Genomic DNA, 16,572 nt, shown 5'->3' with positions numbered 1-16,572 from the left:
CGATCAGATGCTGGACGATCTAGCAAAGCTGGGTGGGTGATCAATACAGACAGAAATCAGAACGATGATTTTTAAATGAGTGTTCAATAAAGAACCTTTGTCTTTGCAGAGTGGAATGGCGAAAGCTTCCATGGGCTGGGTCCCCGTAACAGCCTCGGCAGGGACAGCCCCTCAAGGGAACAGTGCTCAGTTCTGAAGCATTTTAATCCCATCTTTAGGCTGGGACACTTGAAGAATTCTAAGACTGAAGATTATTTAGGATTATTTTGTAAAAGCGCTTATGATATGTCATTAAGCAAACGCAGAATCTAAAATTGGGTGTACTCCATCATCACACTCATGTGGAAATATTTTCGCTTGTGAACAAAGACTGTGAGTATACAACACAGGACACTGCATGCTGGTGGCTATGACCTGGAATTATTTAATTGCTTTCTCTGTATTATTATTATTTTTTGAGGAAGATTAACCCTGAGCTAACATCTGCTGCCAATCCTCCTCTTTTTGCTGAGGAAGACTGGCCCCGAGCTAACATCCGTGCCCATCTTCCTCCACTTTATACGTGAGACGCCTGCCACAGCATGGCTTGTCGAGCGGTGCCATGTCCGCACCCGGGATCCGAACCCGTGAACTCCGGGCCGCCTAAGCTGAACATGCGAACTTAACCACTGCGCCACTGGGCCGGCCCCTGTATTATTATATTTTTTTTTATTAAAGAAACAAACCATTAAGCTACCCAAGCTTCTTTCTGGAAATTCTCTCCTTTCTACCAAGCCCCTCTTGGCCAAACCCACACTTGGATGTGCCACCCATTCTCCAAGTCACCCTCAGACCCTCCCACATTCCCCATACATACCTGGGAGCTGAGCAAACCCCAGCATGTCACGGAAGGCCAGGCAGAAAAGATGTATTAGCTTTGCACTAACTGTGCCATGAGCCCGTCCCAGCCTCATGGCTACGTGCGGGGAAAGCTGTTGCCCAGGACAGTCCTGGAATTGGCTGGGTTTATGCACTCATTTGGCTCCTGACTGCCCAGGCTGGGACCCCAGCCCTAGTAGGGCTATGCTTCTGAACCCGGATGGCTGTGTTTGGGAAGAGAACGTGTCTACATTGAACTGAAGTTTGGGGACCAGCAGGGCTGGGATCAGTTAAATAAGCGCCGAGCTCTCTTGCACACTGTCCATCAGGATGTCAACATGATTGCAAAGCCTTACATTGCTGCGTGACTGTCCTGATGGGGGATGGAGCCAGCAGAGCAAAAGGCCCACGTGTGACCCCTGCAATTCCACCAGGGGCGCAGGGGGCAGAACTTCAATGCCCTCACGCTGGTGGAAATATGGATGCGGCTTTGGAGCCAGCCAGGTGGGGCTGGAGCTCGACCCTGTCACCTGCCAACGGCGCAATGGTAGGCAAGTTATTTATTTAGCCCCTTTGAGCCTTAGGCTTCTGATCTGTACCCAGGGCTTATGCAAGGATTCAATGAGGTAATTACACTAATAACTAACATTTGTTGAATGCTAGTCATATTTCAGGCACTTTCAAGCACTCGATGTCTTAACTCATTGGCTCTTCACAACAACCGTGTAGGGTAGATACATACATAAAGAATTAAATCCAGTGGATTTCGTGGAGTATCCATCACATATGTCACAGATGAAGGCAGCCTTCATCATTATCATTAGTGATGCCATCCCCTTCATCACCCTCACGTGGTAACTGAGGGTTAAACCCTGACGTTGAAGTGGTAGGAAGATGACTGGAGACCGTCTTGCCTCTCCAGTCCCTCTTGCTCCTGTCCCAGGAGAAAACGTCCTCCCTTCCTCTCCCTCCCAAGCTCACGGTGCACACACTCTTTTGAGAAAGCAAGACAAAGGGCACGGCGTGCCGTACCTGTTTGGGCACCTGTCCAAAGTTGCTGACGAACCCCAGGATGGTGTTCCTGATCAGGGGGTCACTGATGCCGCTGAGGTCCATTCTGTCACCGTAGAAGTAGGGGTGGAAGGTATTGACAGCCTCCACCGCGGCTGACCCCTGCTGCTTGTACCCAAAAATGAGGTCTATCCAGTGGTGGAGGTTGGCACTGACAAAGTCGCTTTCCAAAGCCTGGAACCAAAAGCAAAGAGCATGAGAAATGCAGCCCCTCCTGGACTGCTGCACTCTCTGCACAAATCAGGAGGGGGCACATGCATCGGGATGCTGGCTCTGTCTCCTGGGCTTGAAGAGCACGAAGTGGGCAGACGCGCAGGCTACCCAAGGACCACCCAATTCCTGCCTCCAATGAGTGGCAGAGCAGATCTGACTGTTCCCACCACGCCACCTCATGCACTCCGTACAATAGCCATGAGGTTCAGCATGTCTAGGCCATGCAGGTCTGGGAGCGATATCTAAATGGAAGAGACCAAACTGAACATAAAGTCCAGGGGTCCTGCTGAGATCTGACATAGGCACAGGGAGCACCAATTCTGACCAGACATCAGGAGGCCGACACTAAGCAGTTAGGAGGACATGCTCTGGAGCAGACTGGACCCTAGGACTGCCACTTACGTTCCTTACCATCTCTGTTCCTCAGTTTCTTCATCTGTAAATTGGGGACAATAAGTGCACCTTCTTTGTGCGTTTATATGAAAGTTAGTTTGTGCCCATGCCTGGTGTGTGGAGAGCTCACGTAGTGTTACACTGAGCCTACTGGGTGCCAGGCACTGGCCTGGGGTTTTATGTGTGTTGTCTCTACCCATTGACACCACCTTTTGCTGGCAGGTATAATTACCCCATTTCTGGGGCAGGCTCCTATGTGTTTCTGTAAATCCATCATGCCAACCCCCAACTTTCAGGCCTCAGAACCCCACAGGGGGACATCTATCCCCACTGAGCAGACCTCACTTCACTCAAGTACCTAGAAATTATTGACACCTGGGTGTGGAGCCCTTTCTAAGTCATCCCTGGAAGGGAAAGGATGGAATCTGCCTTTGAGGCGCAGCTCGGTCCCCAGGATGTGAGCTTCCCTGATTGGGGCACCTCTGTCCAGCCTGGAAGGCAGGAGGCAAGAGCATTTCACCCAGGCCCTAGGAGACAAGCGTGTGATGGCCTTGAGGAACATTCTGTCCACGTGCAGGCTTGCTGTCTCTGGGTGGGAGGACAGGAGATGTTCCAGACTCAGCCACGGAGACTTGCTCTGAGTTGACAGCCTCCGAGGGGGACCTAAACCTCACCCCGCTTAGGAATACAGCTCCCGCTGGAAGCCAGCAACACCTGCCTGTAACGGAAGGTGACATCTAACAGGAAACAAAAAAAATTAGCATAGCTTGCTCGACCCTTCATGGAGACAGCCCAGATGGATGGTGCTGGCTCAGAATAGGGTGCCCAGATTGGCAATATTTCTCAACAGTTGCCACACACGAGCAAAGGGAAATGCGGGCCAGTGTTTGGAAGTCCCGGTTCACCTGAGAGATGGCACCTGTTTCTGCTGAGCAGAGCCCAACTCCAAAGCTGGGTCCCCAGGACCCAAAGACATTCATCTGGAATATGCCTGGGTTCCCCTTATCAACTCTCTGGGAGGACATGCAGCCCTACGCCTGGGCCTGGGAAGGCAGGTCACCTGGGCCAGGTTAGTTTCCTGAGGCAGATGGCCACAGTGACTTTAAGAAGGCCACATGTGGGTAATGCCATGGGAGGTGTGATGAAAGGCGTGGCTCCCCAGCCTACCGTCTAGCCTGGAGCACACCTAAGAGCCTTCTGTAGACGTTCGCATTAAAGCACTTGCTGGTGACCGCAACGGCAGAAAGGTCACACCCCCAAGCGAAGATCACAGGCCAGCACATCTGACCCTTCCTCTGGGCCTCTTTTCCTCCCGCTTCATAACCAACACATTTCCCATATCTTCAGGCTCTCTCTGAGCATCCCTTCCACCTCCTTTCCTTAGTCGAGGCCCGGCTCTCCCCTGAGCCTCCAGTGTGGCCACGTGCCAGGTTACATCCCACGTGTCTTGGGGCCAGTAGGTGGGATTGGTGTCCTTTTAATCCTCATTGTCACCTCCAGACCACTATTCCTCTACCCTCCTGTTAAAAGACCAAAAATCTGCTCCTCTGTGCTTCATGAGATGTAATTTACCACCCCCCCCATCCTCACTGCTGTCATCTACCAGCTTCTCTTCCATTCTCCTCATTCATCAAAGATGGTGACTCCCGGCCATGCCTTCCTTCCTTCCCCAAGATCTGCCATCATCCTCAGGGATTTCAACCTCTCACCTCAGTTCCTTAAGCTCCACTTCTCCAGTGACTTCTGCCTCCACTCCGCCTAAAGTCACTCACTCTCATAGACACAAAACCACCTATGTCGGTATCCATAACTCCTCTATCTCCAAAATCACTCATCAAACATCCCAGCTGATGAAGTCATATCTTCACTTTGCTTGTTGTTTAACCACTTCTTAAGACTATTCTTCCACCTTGTCAGAACTTCCAGCCCCCTTGCCCTTTTAATTCTTTGCAGTCTATCAACACTTTCCTGTCTTCAGCCACTTCTTCTTCTTTTTTTATTGGTGAGGAAGATTGTCCCTGAGCTAACATCTGTGCCAATCTTCCTCTATTTTGTATGTGGGACACCGCCACAGCATGGCTTGATGAGCAGTGTGTAGGTCTGCACCTGGGATCCAAACCCGTGAACCCCAGGCCACTGAAGTGGAGGGTGCAAACCTAACCACTATGCCACCGTGCTGGCCCGTCTTCAGCCACATTTTGAGCTAGCTTAGATTTAGTGGCCCATCATTTCAATAACACCCTGGTCAATGCCTCTTGTTATGTTACTGAATCATGTGTACCTCTGTCTTTTCACAACACTGAGCAAACTCAAATATTTTCTGTCTTCATGACTATAATAGAGTATCTGGAGAACATCACACAAGGGGGCACACTGATTATCCTACAATTTTTGGTCACCAATCTCAAATGGACATTGAGCATCACCAGAAAACCCAGATATGTTTTTCTGGTCAACTCATGCTTCATCTCTCCACATGACTATTTCACATTTCCTGCGCTCTCCTCAACTCTGACCCTCTCCCACTGCCCACTCTCAGCAGGTGACCACATCTCCTACTTTACAGAGAAAAATAGAAGCCACCAATTAGGAATCCCATATCTTCCTGACAACATATATAAACCTACCTTCATCTGCAACCCCCTGACCTCCTTGCCTCCTGTGTAGGTGAAGGAGCTGGCCCACCTCTGACGTAAAGCTAACCTTCTAATTGTGGTTTGGATTCCAAATCTTCCTGCTTTCTCAGGAATTTCTTTTTCCTTCTCTTGTGTATTTAACTTCTCTTTCCCAATGCCTTTTAAACAGGCTTATTAAAATTTTTAAATAAAACTTTAACATTCTCTCAACCTTCCATCTCTTCCAGGCACTATTCTCTCCTTCACAACCAAAATTTTTTTTTTTAAAGATTTTATTTTTTTTCCCCCAAACCTCCCCGGTACATAGCTGTATATTCTTCGTTGTGGGTCCTTCTAGTTGTGGCACGTGGGACGCTGCCTCAGCATGATTTGATGAGCAGTGCCATGTCCGTGCCCAGGATTCGAACCAACGAAACACTGGGCTGCCTGCAACGGAACTCACAAACTTAACCACTCGGCCACGGGGCCAGCCCCGACAACCAAAATTTTTGTTACCCGTCCTCATCATCTCCATTTCCTTATCATCCTTCACTTCCTTTGTTTCTTCACATGGATTTGCGTTACTGTCTACTGTCCTTTTATTTCTGGATGAAGAACTCCTTTTAGTAATCCTTATAGGTCAGGTCTGCTAGTGATTAATTCTCTCAGTTTCAATTATCAGGGAATGTCTTAATTAATTTCATCTTCATTTTTGAGTAATATTTTTGCTGGATATAGAATCCTTGGTTGATAGTCTTTCAGCACATTGAATACGTCATACCACTGGCCTTCTGGCCTCCAAGGTTTCTGATGAAATATTAACTGTTCTTATTGAAGATAACTTGTAGGTGAGGAGTTGCTTCTCTCTCATTGCTTTCAAGATTCTTCCTTTATCTTTTTTCTTCTTTTGGTAGGGAAGATTGGCCCTGAGCTAACATCTGTGCCAATCTTCCTCCACTTTCTATGTGGGACACCACCACAGCATGGCTTAATAGGTGGTGTGTGGGTCTGTGCCCAGGATCCAAACCCGTGAACCCCAGGCCACTGAAGTGGAGCACGCGAACTTAACCACTATGCCAGCGGGCCCGCCCCTTAACTTTATTTTTTGACAGTTTGATTATGATTTATCTGGGTGTAGATATCTTTGAGTTTATCCTACTTAGAAATAATTGAACGTCTTGTATGTATAAATTAATGCTGTGCATCAAATCTGAAATGTTTTTGGACATTATTTCTTCAAATATTCTTTCTGTAGCTTTCTCTCCTTTTCTTCTGGTATTTCCATTATACACATGCTGGTAGGCTTGAGGGTGTTCTAAGGTCTCTGGGCTCTCTTCATTTTTCTTTATGCTCCTCAGACTGGATAATCTCAACTGACCTATCTTCCAAGTTTGCTGATTCTTTCTTCTCCCTGCTCAAATTTACTATTAATCCCTTCTAGTGAATTTTTCATGTCAGTTACTGTCCTTTTCAGTCCACAATTTCTATTTCATGCCTTAATACAATTTCTGTTTATTGATATTCTTATTGGTGAGATATTATTATAATACTCTTCCATAGCTCTTCAGACATAGTTTTATTTAGTTCTTTGAACATAGTTACAGTTGCTGATTTAAATAAAGTCTTTGTCCAGTAAGTCCAAAATTTGGGCTTCCATAGGCAGTATCTATTGACTGCCTTTTTTCCTTTGTTATGTGCTATACTTTCTTTTTCTTTGCATGACTCATAATTTTCGTGGAAAACTGGACATTTTAAATAATATGATGTGGCAATCCTGGAAATCAGATTCTTCTCTCTCCCGAGGATTTGTTTCTGTCATTGCTGTTTGTTTAGTGACTTTTCTGAACTGGTTCTATAAAGTCTGTGTGTTTTCTCTTATGTGGCCACTGAAGTGTCTACTCTGTTAGCTTAATGGTCAGCTAATGATTTGATGAAGATTTCTTTAAATGCCTGGAACCAGTAGGTCTCCCAGTCTTTGCCAAGGGGCTTTCTGTGCATGTTAGGGCATGGTTTCAATGTTCAGCCAGGCAGTTTAAAACTCTGCTTTTGCCTTCACATTCTGCTTGCACAGAGCCTCAGTGTAAGCCAGAAGTTGGGGGGTGGGGGGCTGAGGGCCTTTTTAACTATATCTTGAGCACAAGCACAGCCTTGTGCATAGAAACAGCCCTACAGATGTGTTTGTCCTTCTAGGTTCCCAGGGATATTTTGAAGTTTTCCAAGGCCTCCTAGAAACATCTCATTCCCTAGTTTTTCCTTTTAATCTCTTTGGTTAGCCTATTGTTTGTCCAATTATTATCCACTGTCTCTGCAGCCACAGTATTGAACAATTGTCTCTGATTGTTTTTGACAAATGCCACCGAAGAGAAGGCTGTTTGCACTGGGCAGGCTCTGAGTCACATAAAATAAAGACAGTCTTGCTGGGGGTCTTCCAGGGAACCACCAGGCAGGTCAAATAATGACAGTTCTCTGGGCAAGGGGCTTTGAAAGACCTCCAGCCCAAGTCTTCTCCCTCCATTGACCACCAGGCTGTTATTTTTCACTGTGATTGTGAGGTGCTGGTTTTCAAGGCTCCTATGGAGCTAGAGAGGAGGAATGGGGATAGTGCAAGTTAAATCTCTACAAAGCTTGTTCTTCTTACCAGGATTCAGCCATTTTTCTTGAAGGAACAGTCTCCTGATTGTTCCAAGCCTTTGGCTAATTTCCAGAGTTCTGAAAGTTTCTTATGACAAATTTTGCCATTATTCCTATTGCCTTTATGAAGTAGAGGATTTTCAGAAGTTCCTACTCTGACGTTTTCACTGATGTCAATCCTCAACATCCTAATCCACTCCAACCTAATCTTCACTCCACCAAAAGGGCTCTCCCCACTCATGCCATCACCACCCAGCCTCCCAGGATCACATCTCTAACCTCTATCTCATGGCACTGCATGCCTCTCCTTTGTAGCACTTTTTGAAGCTACAGTTTCCCTATTATTTGTGTGGTTATTTGATCAATCCCCCCCCCCCCCACACACACACACCCTACCACAGACCACTGGCAACAGCAGTCATGCCTGCAGAATGAGCCTGCTCACTCACCCTAGGCCAAGAACTTTTCTGAGAACATCTAAGGAAAGGGCTGCTGCCACCTGAAGGTCAAGTTCACCTCTGGCCTAAGTACTCAAGACCCATGGCCCACAGGACGGGTGACTGCTGTTTCTGAATTTCCAGAGGTAAGGATAAACCAGGGAAGAATTTTCTCCTTGCCAAGGGAGAAGTCCAGAGGAGAAGGCACAGCTTTGTTGTTACTAGTCAGGTCTGTCCTAGATTTTTTTTTCCTTTTAGGTACAATTTACATATAATGAAGTTCGACCTTTTTAAATGTATAGTTCAATGTGTTCTGACAAATGCATGCAGTCATGTAACCACCATCATAATCAAGATATAGGTCACTTACATTAACTCGAAACATTCTCTTGTACTTCTTTCCCATCATCTCCTACTCCTGACCTTAATAACCACTAACCTGCCTTCTGTCCCTATAGTTTTACTTTTTCCAGAATGTCACATAAATAGAGTCCCATGGTATGTAGCTTTGGGTTTTGGCTTCTTTTGCTTAGGAAAATGCTTTTCAGATTCATCCATGTTGCTCCTTGTATCAGTAATCTGTCCCCTTTTATTGCTGAGTAATATTCCATCGGATGTATCACTTGTTTTTCCATTACCAGTTGATGGACATTTGAGTTGTTTTCAGTTTTTGACTAGTTTGAATAAAACTGATGAATATTTATGCACACACTTTTCTGTGGACATTTTTCATTTCTCTTGGGTAAATACCTTTGAGTGGAATTGCTGGATGACATGGCAAATGTATCTTCAACTTTATAAGAAACTACCAAGCTTTTTTCCAAAGTGGCTGTACCATTTTGCTTTTTCCACCAGCAATGTGTGATGAATTCTGGTTGCTCCACATCTTTGCTTACTCTTGGTATTATCAGAATTTTAAATTCTAGCCATTCTTGTGAGTGTGAAGTCGCATGTCATTGTGGTTTTAATTTATGGTTCCCTATGACTAATGATGTTGAACACATTTTCATGTGTTTATGCTAACTCAGGTATTCGATCTAGGATAAGTATCCTAAAATGGCCTCTGGCCTCTACCTGCATCAGCCTTTCTGGTAATAAGCCAAGTCCTTCCCAGTCCTGGTATATCCTTTGGCCAGTGGGAGCCCCTCTCCGAGCTATACTGGGCAGTACGGTCCAGGGAGTGGGCCTGCCTGCAGGGTTGGCTAAGGACACTGACTTGCCCCCATTCAACAAGAACCTGAAGTTGCTTCCCCCAGTGACTCCTACAACACACTGGCACAAGCCTTCTGGGGCTCTTGAAAGAGCCTAGAACCCAAGTCATTTCCTGCCAAGCTGGGGCATAGCCCAGCCCCTTCTCTGGACTCTCCAGATCTAAGAGCCTCAGAAGTGCCTGTCGCTAGCCCTCCATTGGACAGAAAGCCCCCCTGGAGGCTGAGGTGATGCTGAGGTCCTCCTTCCGGATACCAGGGCCTCTGGCGTGACCTTGCTCGACTCACCTGTCTGTGTAGGCTGACGAATTTCCGAGGGTCCCCATCAGCCCAGGGAGGGAGCTGCACGTCCCCCAGCACTGTCCCGTCCTGCATGCAGCCTGAATGGGGTGAGAAACAAACAGCAGAGCTTTGGGTAAATGGGAGCCAAAGTGGGCTAGGAACCAGAGGGTGGAAACATGATGAAAATGATGTCCGGGACTGTCGATCCCGTGCAGGTCAGGCTGTGAGCTGTGTCCTGCCTCCTCTGTCTGGAGTGACCCCCACCCACACCTGCCTGGAATATTCCTACTTGGGCTCTAAGCCTTTGACCCCTCCACAAGGCCCTCCTTGCTTCCCAGGCAGTGTGTGCTTGGTTCACAGGCGTGTAAAATGATCAGAGTGCCGGCATTGTTGGTATGTCTTCTTCCCCACCACTCTATGCCTTTTCACCTGGGCGCTTTTCATCCAACACTAAAACAATAGGGGATCATAACAATAACCATAAAAGCTGTCGTATTTTGAGCACCTACCTCTCCGCCAGGGCACTATGCTAGGTATTTAGCACACACTGTCCTACTGACTCTTCAATCGATGTTATAATTTATACATTCCCTCTCCAGTTTTAAAGTGAGGGCGGCAAGGTTTTAAGAGGGAGCTTCCGCAGACGTTAAGAAAAGGAGGCTGGAGACTCCAGCCGGAGTCTCCATCCTCCCCATAGCTGCACAGCCCTGAGCGCACTGCTGACCCTCTTAGGGCTTCCCTTTCCTCCCTGTTCCTCCCAGGGCTGCTATTAAAAGAGAAGACACACACAGTGTGCTTAGAACAATCCCAGGCAGGTGGGGGCTGCTCAGTAAACATTAGCTATGGTCTTGCTCACTCCCCCCAGGGCCCTCGTGGTGCCAGCGGAATAGATCTGTCACCCTCTCTCTGGCACACAGGGCTGCACCTGGCGTGGCCCTTCTCATCATTTGGTCTCAGTTCACCTTCTCAGGTAGGGCCTTCCTGGGGACCAGAACAGCACAGGGCCCTCTGGGTCACTCTCGAACCATTTCCTACCTGCTTTCCTCCTAGGGCTTCTCAGCGTCTGACAGTTTCACTTATTTATTTTTCTCTATTTTCTATCTCCTCTCCTCATCCCTGCACAGAATACAATTACTTTCAGGGTCATCTGTCCCAGGAGACCCAACTAAACCCTCAGTGCTTAAAAAAGTGCCTGCACACAGGAGATACTCAATAACCCTTGTCCTGACTTCCCTGAGGACACCTGGTCCCTGGTGTGTGCGGCATTTCTGCAGCTGAGCCCCTTGCCGTCTGCAGAGCCCCACCTTCAGGTCCAAGGCAGAGTTGGTGCTCTCCGTCCAGCCCTCCCCCAACCCCAGGCTGGCTGGCCGCCCCTCCTCTTGGTTTCTAGCCCCTGACTTCTCCTTTCATGGTCTCACCATGCCCTGTGGGAACTGCCTTTTGTATTTGTGGAATTACCCTCCCTGGTGCATGTGAGGCATCTGAGAACCTGGAACACTGCTGAGGCCACCCAGTTCCATGGGGTCAGACTTGCTGGGCCTGGGCCTGGGCATTTTCTTTCTTTTTTTTTTTGGTGAGGAAGACTGACCCTGAGCTAACATCTGTTGCCAATCTTCTTCTTTCTTTTATGCTGAGCTAACATCTGTGCCAGTATTTCTCTATTTTGTATGTGGGATGCTGCTACAGCATGCTTTGACAAGCGGTGTGGAACGCGATCAGGATCTAAACCCACGAACCCCAGGCTGCTGAAGCAAAGCACGCAAACTCAACCGCTATTCCACCTGGCCAGCCCCCTGGGCATGCTTTAAATGCTCTCCAGGTATTCTGGCTGTGAACCACCGTACAAGAGGTGAGTGCCTGGGGCAGAGGCTGGATCTCCTCGTCCGTGTCCCCTGGGCCCTTCCTGGCCTAGCTCCAGGTGTGTGCCCCTATATGCTGTTTGGAGGAAGAAGGGCCCTGAGGGAGGGGACCTCTGGGGCACCAGGTGTGCCCTCCACAGGGCAGGCGAGACCCTTCCCCTGCCTCTGGGTGGAGAGATGCTCACGCGCCACCCCAGGCTCTGACCATGAAAGTTCCCCTGACGTTTGCAGTGGGGGCTCCCGCAGTACATACGCATCACCAGGGGACCTGCCTGCTGGGGCCTCCTGAAACTTCTGTTCCTCCTGTCGAGTAGGAGGTGAGAAGGGGTCTGAAGTGCAGGGACGAGGAACCATCAAGGGTGCCTGCAAAATTGCCGCTGGACGCCACCCAGCAATCTCTCCCTGGAGACACAGCACCTCTAGGTTCTGCTCATGGAGGCCAGGTTAACCCATTTGTGGGACATGAAGGAAAATGGGTCAGAGAAAGGCAAGGGTTTGTCCAAGGTACGCAGCAGGGCAGTGCCAGACCTGCCTATTAGCAAGAGCTCCTGCTCCCTGGCTGCCGCCTCGCTGCACACTGAGGCCTGGGGACCCTCAGAGGTAGGGTCATGGGTGGGACCCCGGCTCACAGCAGCCCTGGCAGCCTGGGTCCCAGCATCCTTCCTCAGCTCTCACCTTTGCACTGGGTGCTGCTGCCCAGGGGAGGCCTCCCGCCAACCGCACTGGTCTGGTGTAGGGCCTGTTTAGCTGCTCAGCCAAGATACTGATATAGTCACAGCTGGGGCCCTGCAGGACAGAGAGCCCCCACTGCCCGGGCCGGCCAGCCTTGCCCAGGCACCCACTCACCAAACTCCACCGAATTACAGTTGGTTAGGAACTCGGGCAGGTAGAAGAACTCCGGGGTCAGCTCCCTGACGTCACTCATGTTCTCTCTGGAGGCCGACTCCCACGCGTTCTTCATGCTGTGGAACATTCTATCTGCCACATCGAAGCTTCCGCCCTGTGAGGAAAAGGGGCCGACACGCTCAGCTGCGTGCAGTGAGAACTCAGGCTGCACAGGGAGCGCTCGTGTGGGCCCCCACTCGTCCGTTCTGTCACTTAGGTGTGGGTTCTGACATTAGAACTTTTTAATCACACCCACACACACGTCCATTCATCAACCCACATGTGTGTGAGACAGTTTCTTCATGCATCTATTTGCTCAAGCATTCTCTGGAAGCTTCCACAGAGGATGCATGATCCACTATAATTGAAGAGATCAATGTTTCCCAGGTTTGGAAATCTGGGTTCAGATCAGAGACAGGAAAACCATTCCTTCATCTCCCGCACATTTGCGGAGAGCCAGTTCTGAACCAGGCACAAAGACCCAACCAGAGGACAGAGAGCGGATGAGACATTATACAAGGAGGTCAGGGCAAGTTTCCTGGAGAAGTTGACCCCTGCTGAGTCAGCAAGCCTGGTGGCAGAGAAGATGCAGAGTGTTCTGAGCTGAGGGCAAGCCCTCCGCCAGGAACAGAGGTGGAGGAAAGCAGGTTAGGTCAGGGCCCTGGTGACAACTAACAGCAGCCTTGACAAGAGAGAATGAGCCTGAGGATGGAGAGCTGGAGGCACACCAGCCTTCGAGGGATGGGAGGCTGGTTCACGAAGTGAAGATGTCTGCAGCACCCACCAGGGCCAGCCTTGGTTCCAAGGCCCGTTTCTACAGGTGGCTTGCTGAAGTCTCAAGCTTGGGAGCTGAGATGGGACCAGGTTAGACCTAAAGCAAATTATTTCCTTGGATTCTCCATTCCTCTCATCTGAATTGTCAGTGTCTTCAGTTGATGCCATCCTTATTCATCAGGTTGTCTTGGGCTGGGGATGGTGGGGTGGGGTTGGGAGGAGGCAGAGAGGTCCCATTTGGAGGAATGAAGACGCTGGGGGCAGAAGGGCAGCCAGAAAGCTTCTGCAACTGGGATTTGGGTCAACTTAAGTTGAGGGATGCCCAAGAGATGCTTTCTTCCCTGGGGTCCATTAGCTCACTTGTCCCCATCACTGCTGGGCCTTTGTTCAGCCAGAACTTGCCTTGCTTCTGCCAACTTCTGCAGAGTGCATATGTGGCACCAAGAATGAAGGGGTAAGACCCGGAATGTCAGTGCCCTCCTCTGCCCTGTCAGCTCCCTTCACTTTTCAGAGGGCTGAGGTCTCCCATCAGCATTTACCTAAGGAAGCTTTGGGCAGCCACAGCATGGATGAAGGGGAAAGAAGGACGAGAACCTTCTCTTGGCAAGTCTGCTCTATGTTAGCACTTCATACATAACATAGATGCTCTCAGTCCTCACAGCAGGTGCATTAGGAAGGAATGGGTACTTCCATTTTGCAGACCAGAAAACTGAGGTTCCTCAAAGTTTACTGATTTTCCCAAGGCAGTGAATGGCAGAACTGGGGTCCCACTGTGGATGCATCTCCAAAGGACATGCTGTGCTTTTGTGTCAGTTCCCTGGGGAATCTCTGGGCCTGGACAAATGATCAACTGCATGTGGGGCAAGGGGACTCGGCTGTTTCTGAGAAGGGAGAGCCTGCCACACACCTGAGGCCGGCCACACTTGGGCATCCTGGTGGGCTGGTCGATTTTCCAAATCAGACTCGAGGATCGAGTGAGATGCATGAGTCATTCTCTGCATAGGGAAAGGGATACCAAGAGAGCCAAAGTCGCTTTGCCCTTGGTTGAAATTAGCAGTTGACGTCCACCATCAAATTCAAATTCAAATGGCAACAAAATGGAGGGGAGTGTTTCTAAATAAATCTGCATCTAACAAGTAGCTCACTGAAACATATTAAGAGCTTTGCGTATTCAGTCTGCAGCCAAGCCTTCCATCCATGGGAGATTGATGTCTCCTCCTCGGCCTGTTTTCCTTTTGCAGCTTTTATGAATGCTGATGGTAATCTCCTGAGAAACAATGTGATTTGGTAATAAAAAGATTACCTGTATTAAATAAAAATAATATATACATAGGAAATATTGTTAGTGCTACAAATCTGGTTAAAGATATTACCACAAAGAAAAATGTTATTTTTTTCACAGCTGTCTAATGCATTTTAGCAAAAGTAATATCTTTAAAACTTAAGCCTGTATTATTTATAAAGGAAGCAATAACTGATTTTCCTATTTCCTATATTAATAAATGTATTTGCATACATTTGTTTCAAAATTAATGGGTTTTCTCGCTGCTGTGATATGGAACGAATGCCATATCTCCAGGAAGAAAAAGTGCAGCTGTTTTCTTACTTGGACTGGAAGTCTGCAGGTTGATGCAACTCTGGTGGCTGCCAGCAGTGAGTCGGGACTTGATTCTCAGGAAAGGGAAAAAGGAGAGAAGGAAGAGAGGCTAGAAGGAAGAAAGAGAGAGAAGGAGCGAGGCAGAGAGGCACAATTATGGTTGACCGAGCAGCTCCATAAGGAAAGTCCAAAACAAGATACAATAAAACAACAGCAAAATTAAGTCTAGAGATTGGACGGGAACAAAGTGATCAGAGAGAATTACTGAGGCAAGATCTGCTCCTAAATCTATTCTGCAGATACTCTCGAATATAAAGAACAATGAATCCTATGTGTATCCAAACAGACAAAATAATAATAATAATAATAATAATAATAATAATAATAATAATAATAGCAAGGTTAGTATGATCAAGAAAGGAACAACCTCTTATTAGCATAAGACTTTTCCCAGGGACAAAGGAGCCAAGGCTGGAGGTTTCTGAGGCAAAAGGTCATAGTCTGTGGATTTTATGCCCAGCGAAGACATGGGTCCATGTTGCTGTGATGATGAAAGCTATGCCACAGTTATTTCAAATACCAGCAGGGTCACCCATGGTGGTGGTGTCTCAGTGGAGCTTCCAGACTAAGACAGACGAGGAAGAAGGACCTAGCCACCCACTTCCGAAGAAACTGGCCATGAAAACTCTACGAGCAGCAGTGGAGCGTTGTCAGATGTAGCACAGGAAGGTGCGAGGATGACACAAAAAGATCAAGCAGGGCTCCACTCTGCTGTACACGGGGTCACTAGGAGTCAGAATCAACTCAACGGCACTAACAACAAAGACATGGCTCATATGTAAAGACCCTAGAAAGACGTTTTGCGTATTTAAGGGCTCAGAAGCAATATAACCCTAGGCGTCCTTCTTCAAATGAAATACTTTAAGAGGTGCTCAATTTTGCTAAGAGATAATCAAAATTAAACGTAAAATAATGGGGGACGAACTGGGTGACCAGGACTGCCGCTGGACACTAACATGAGTCAAATCAGGCCAAAGTCCATAATTATGGTACATCGATTAAAAACGGAAACATCCTTGAAAGGCGTGTTCTGCACTAAAGCCACCACTCCTTTCGTTGAGGACAAAGAGTCTGTGTGCACCCGTGTCCCCAGATGAGCATTTCAATGGCAACATGCTAAAAACCCTCTCCAACGTGGGTAGGGAAGCTATGTTGAAAAAACCATTTAATCTTGACCCGCAGCAACTTGAGTTCATGCTCAAGGACACTTAAAACACAGATATTTTTACAATATGTGCCAGAAAGTCTATTCTTCCTTCCAGGTGGGACTGACCCAAATCAGCCCACCACTGCACCCAGACAGGGGGCCGGATCTAGGGCAGCTGACCTGTGCTCCCAGCAGATGTGCCTCCAGTGACGTGAAGGTGTCCCCTGGAGACAACTCGCCAACAGGCCCGGTGGGGCCTCACCCGGCCTGAGTTGTGCCCAAGGCAGGGCAGCGCAGTCACTGTGCGTCCAGGCCCATGGCCAGGACTTCCGCATCCACCTCCTACGTGAGCTCAAGGGGGTCTCGGAATCTCTGTGACCTCCCAGGCCCTCTGACAACCTCGGATCACTGTTGTGGGTGAGGAAGCAAGAATGTGTGTGCGAGTACGTGAGAATGTGTGCGCGTGTGTATGAGAGTGTGGGTGAGTGGGGGTGTGTGTGTGAGCATATGGGTAAGTATGAGAGTGTGGGTGAGTGGGGGTG

At 48.4% G+C, this 16,572-nt stretch overlaps 1 protein-coding gene across 6 annotated transcripts in view; it reads right to left on the bottom strand.

The window, feature by feature from the left end:
- WDFY4 (WDFY family member 4) overlaps window positions 1–16,572 on the bottom strand; it is a 301,611-nt gene that overhangs the window by 16,729 nt on the left and 268,310 nt on the right. For all 6 annotated transcript variants that reach the window (XM_046655140.1, XM_046655145.1, XM_046655141.1 and 3 more), the window contains 3 exons: window positions 12,414–12,567; window positions 9,715–9,806; window positions 1,891–2,103 (listed from right to left, as the gene is read on the bottom strand). In XM_046655140.1, the coding sequence (XP_046511096.1) occupies window positions 1,891–2,103; window positions 9,715–9,806; window positions 12,414–12,567 (459 nt within the window). The remainder of the gene's footprint in view (window positions 1–1,890; window positions 2,104–9,714; window positions 9,807–12,413; window positions 12,568–16,572) is intronic.

Source organism: Equus quagga, chromosome 2 (assembly GCF_021613505.1).
Source record: "Equus quagga isolate Etosha38 chromosome 2, UCLA_HA_Equagga_1.0, whole genome shotgun sequence".
Taxonomy (NCBI): Eukaryota; Metazoa; Chordata; class Mammalia; order Perissodactyla; family Equidae; genus Equus; species Equus quagga.
The sequence above is the reverse complement of the archived record's forward strand: the minus strand, read 5'-3'. Positions and strand labels throughout refer to the sequence as shown.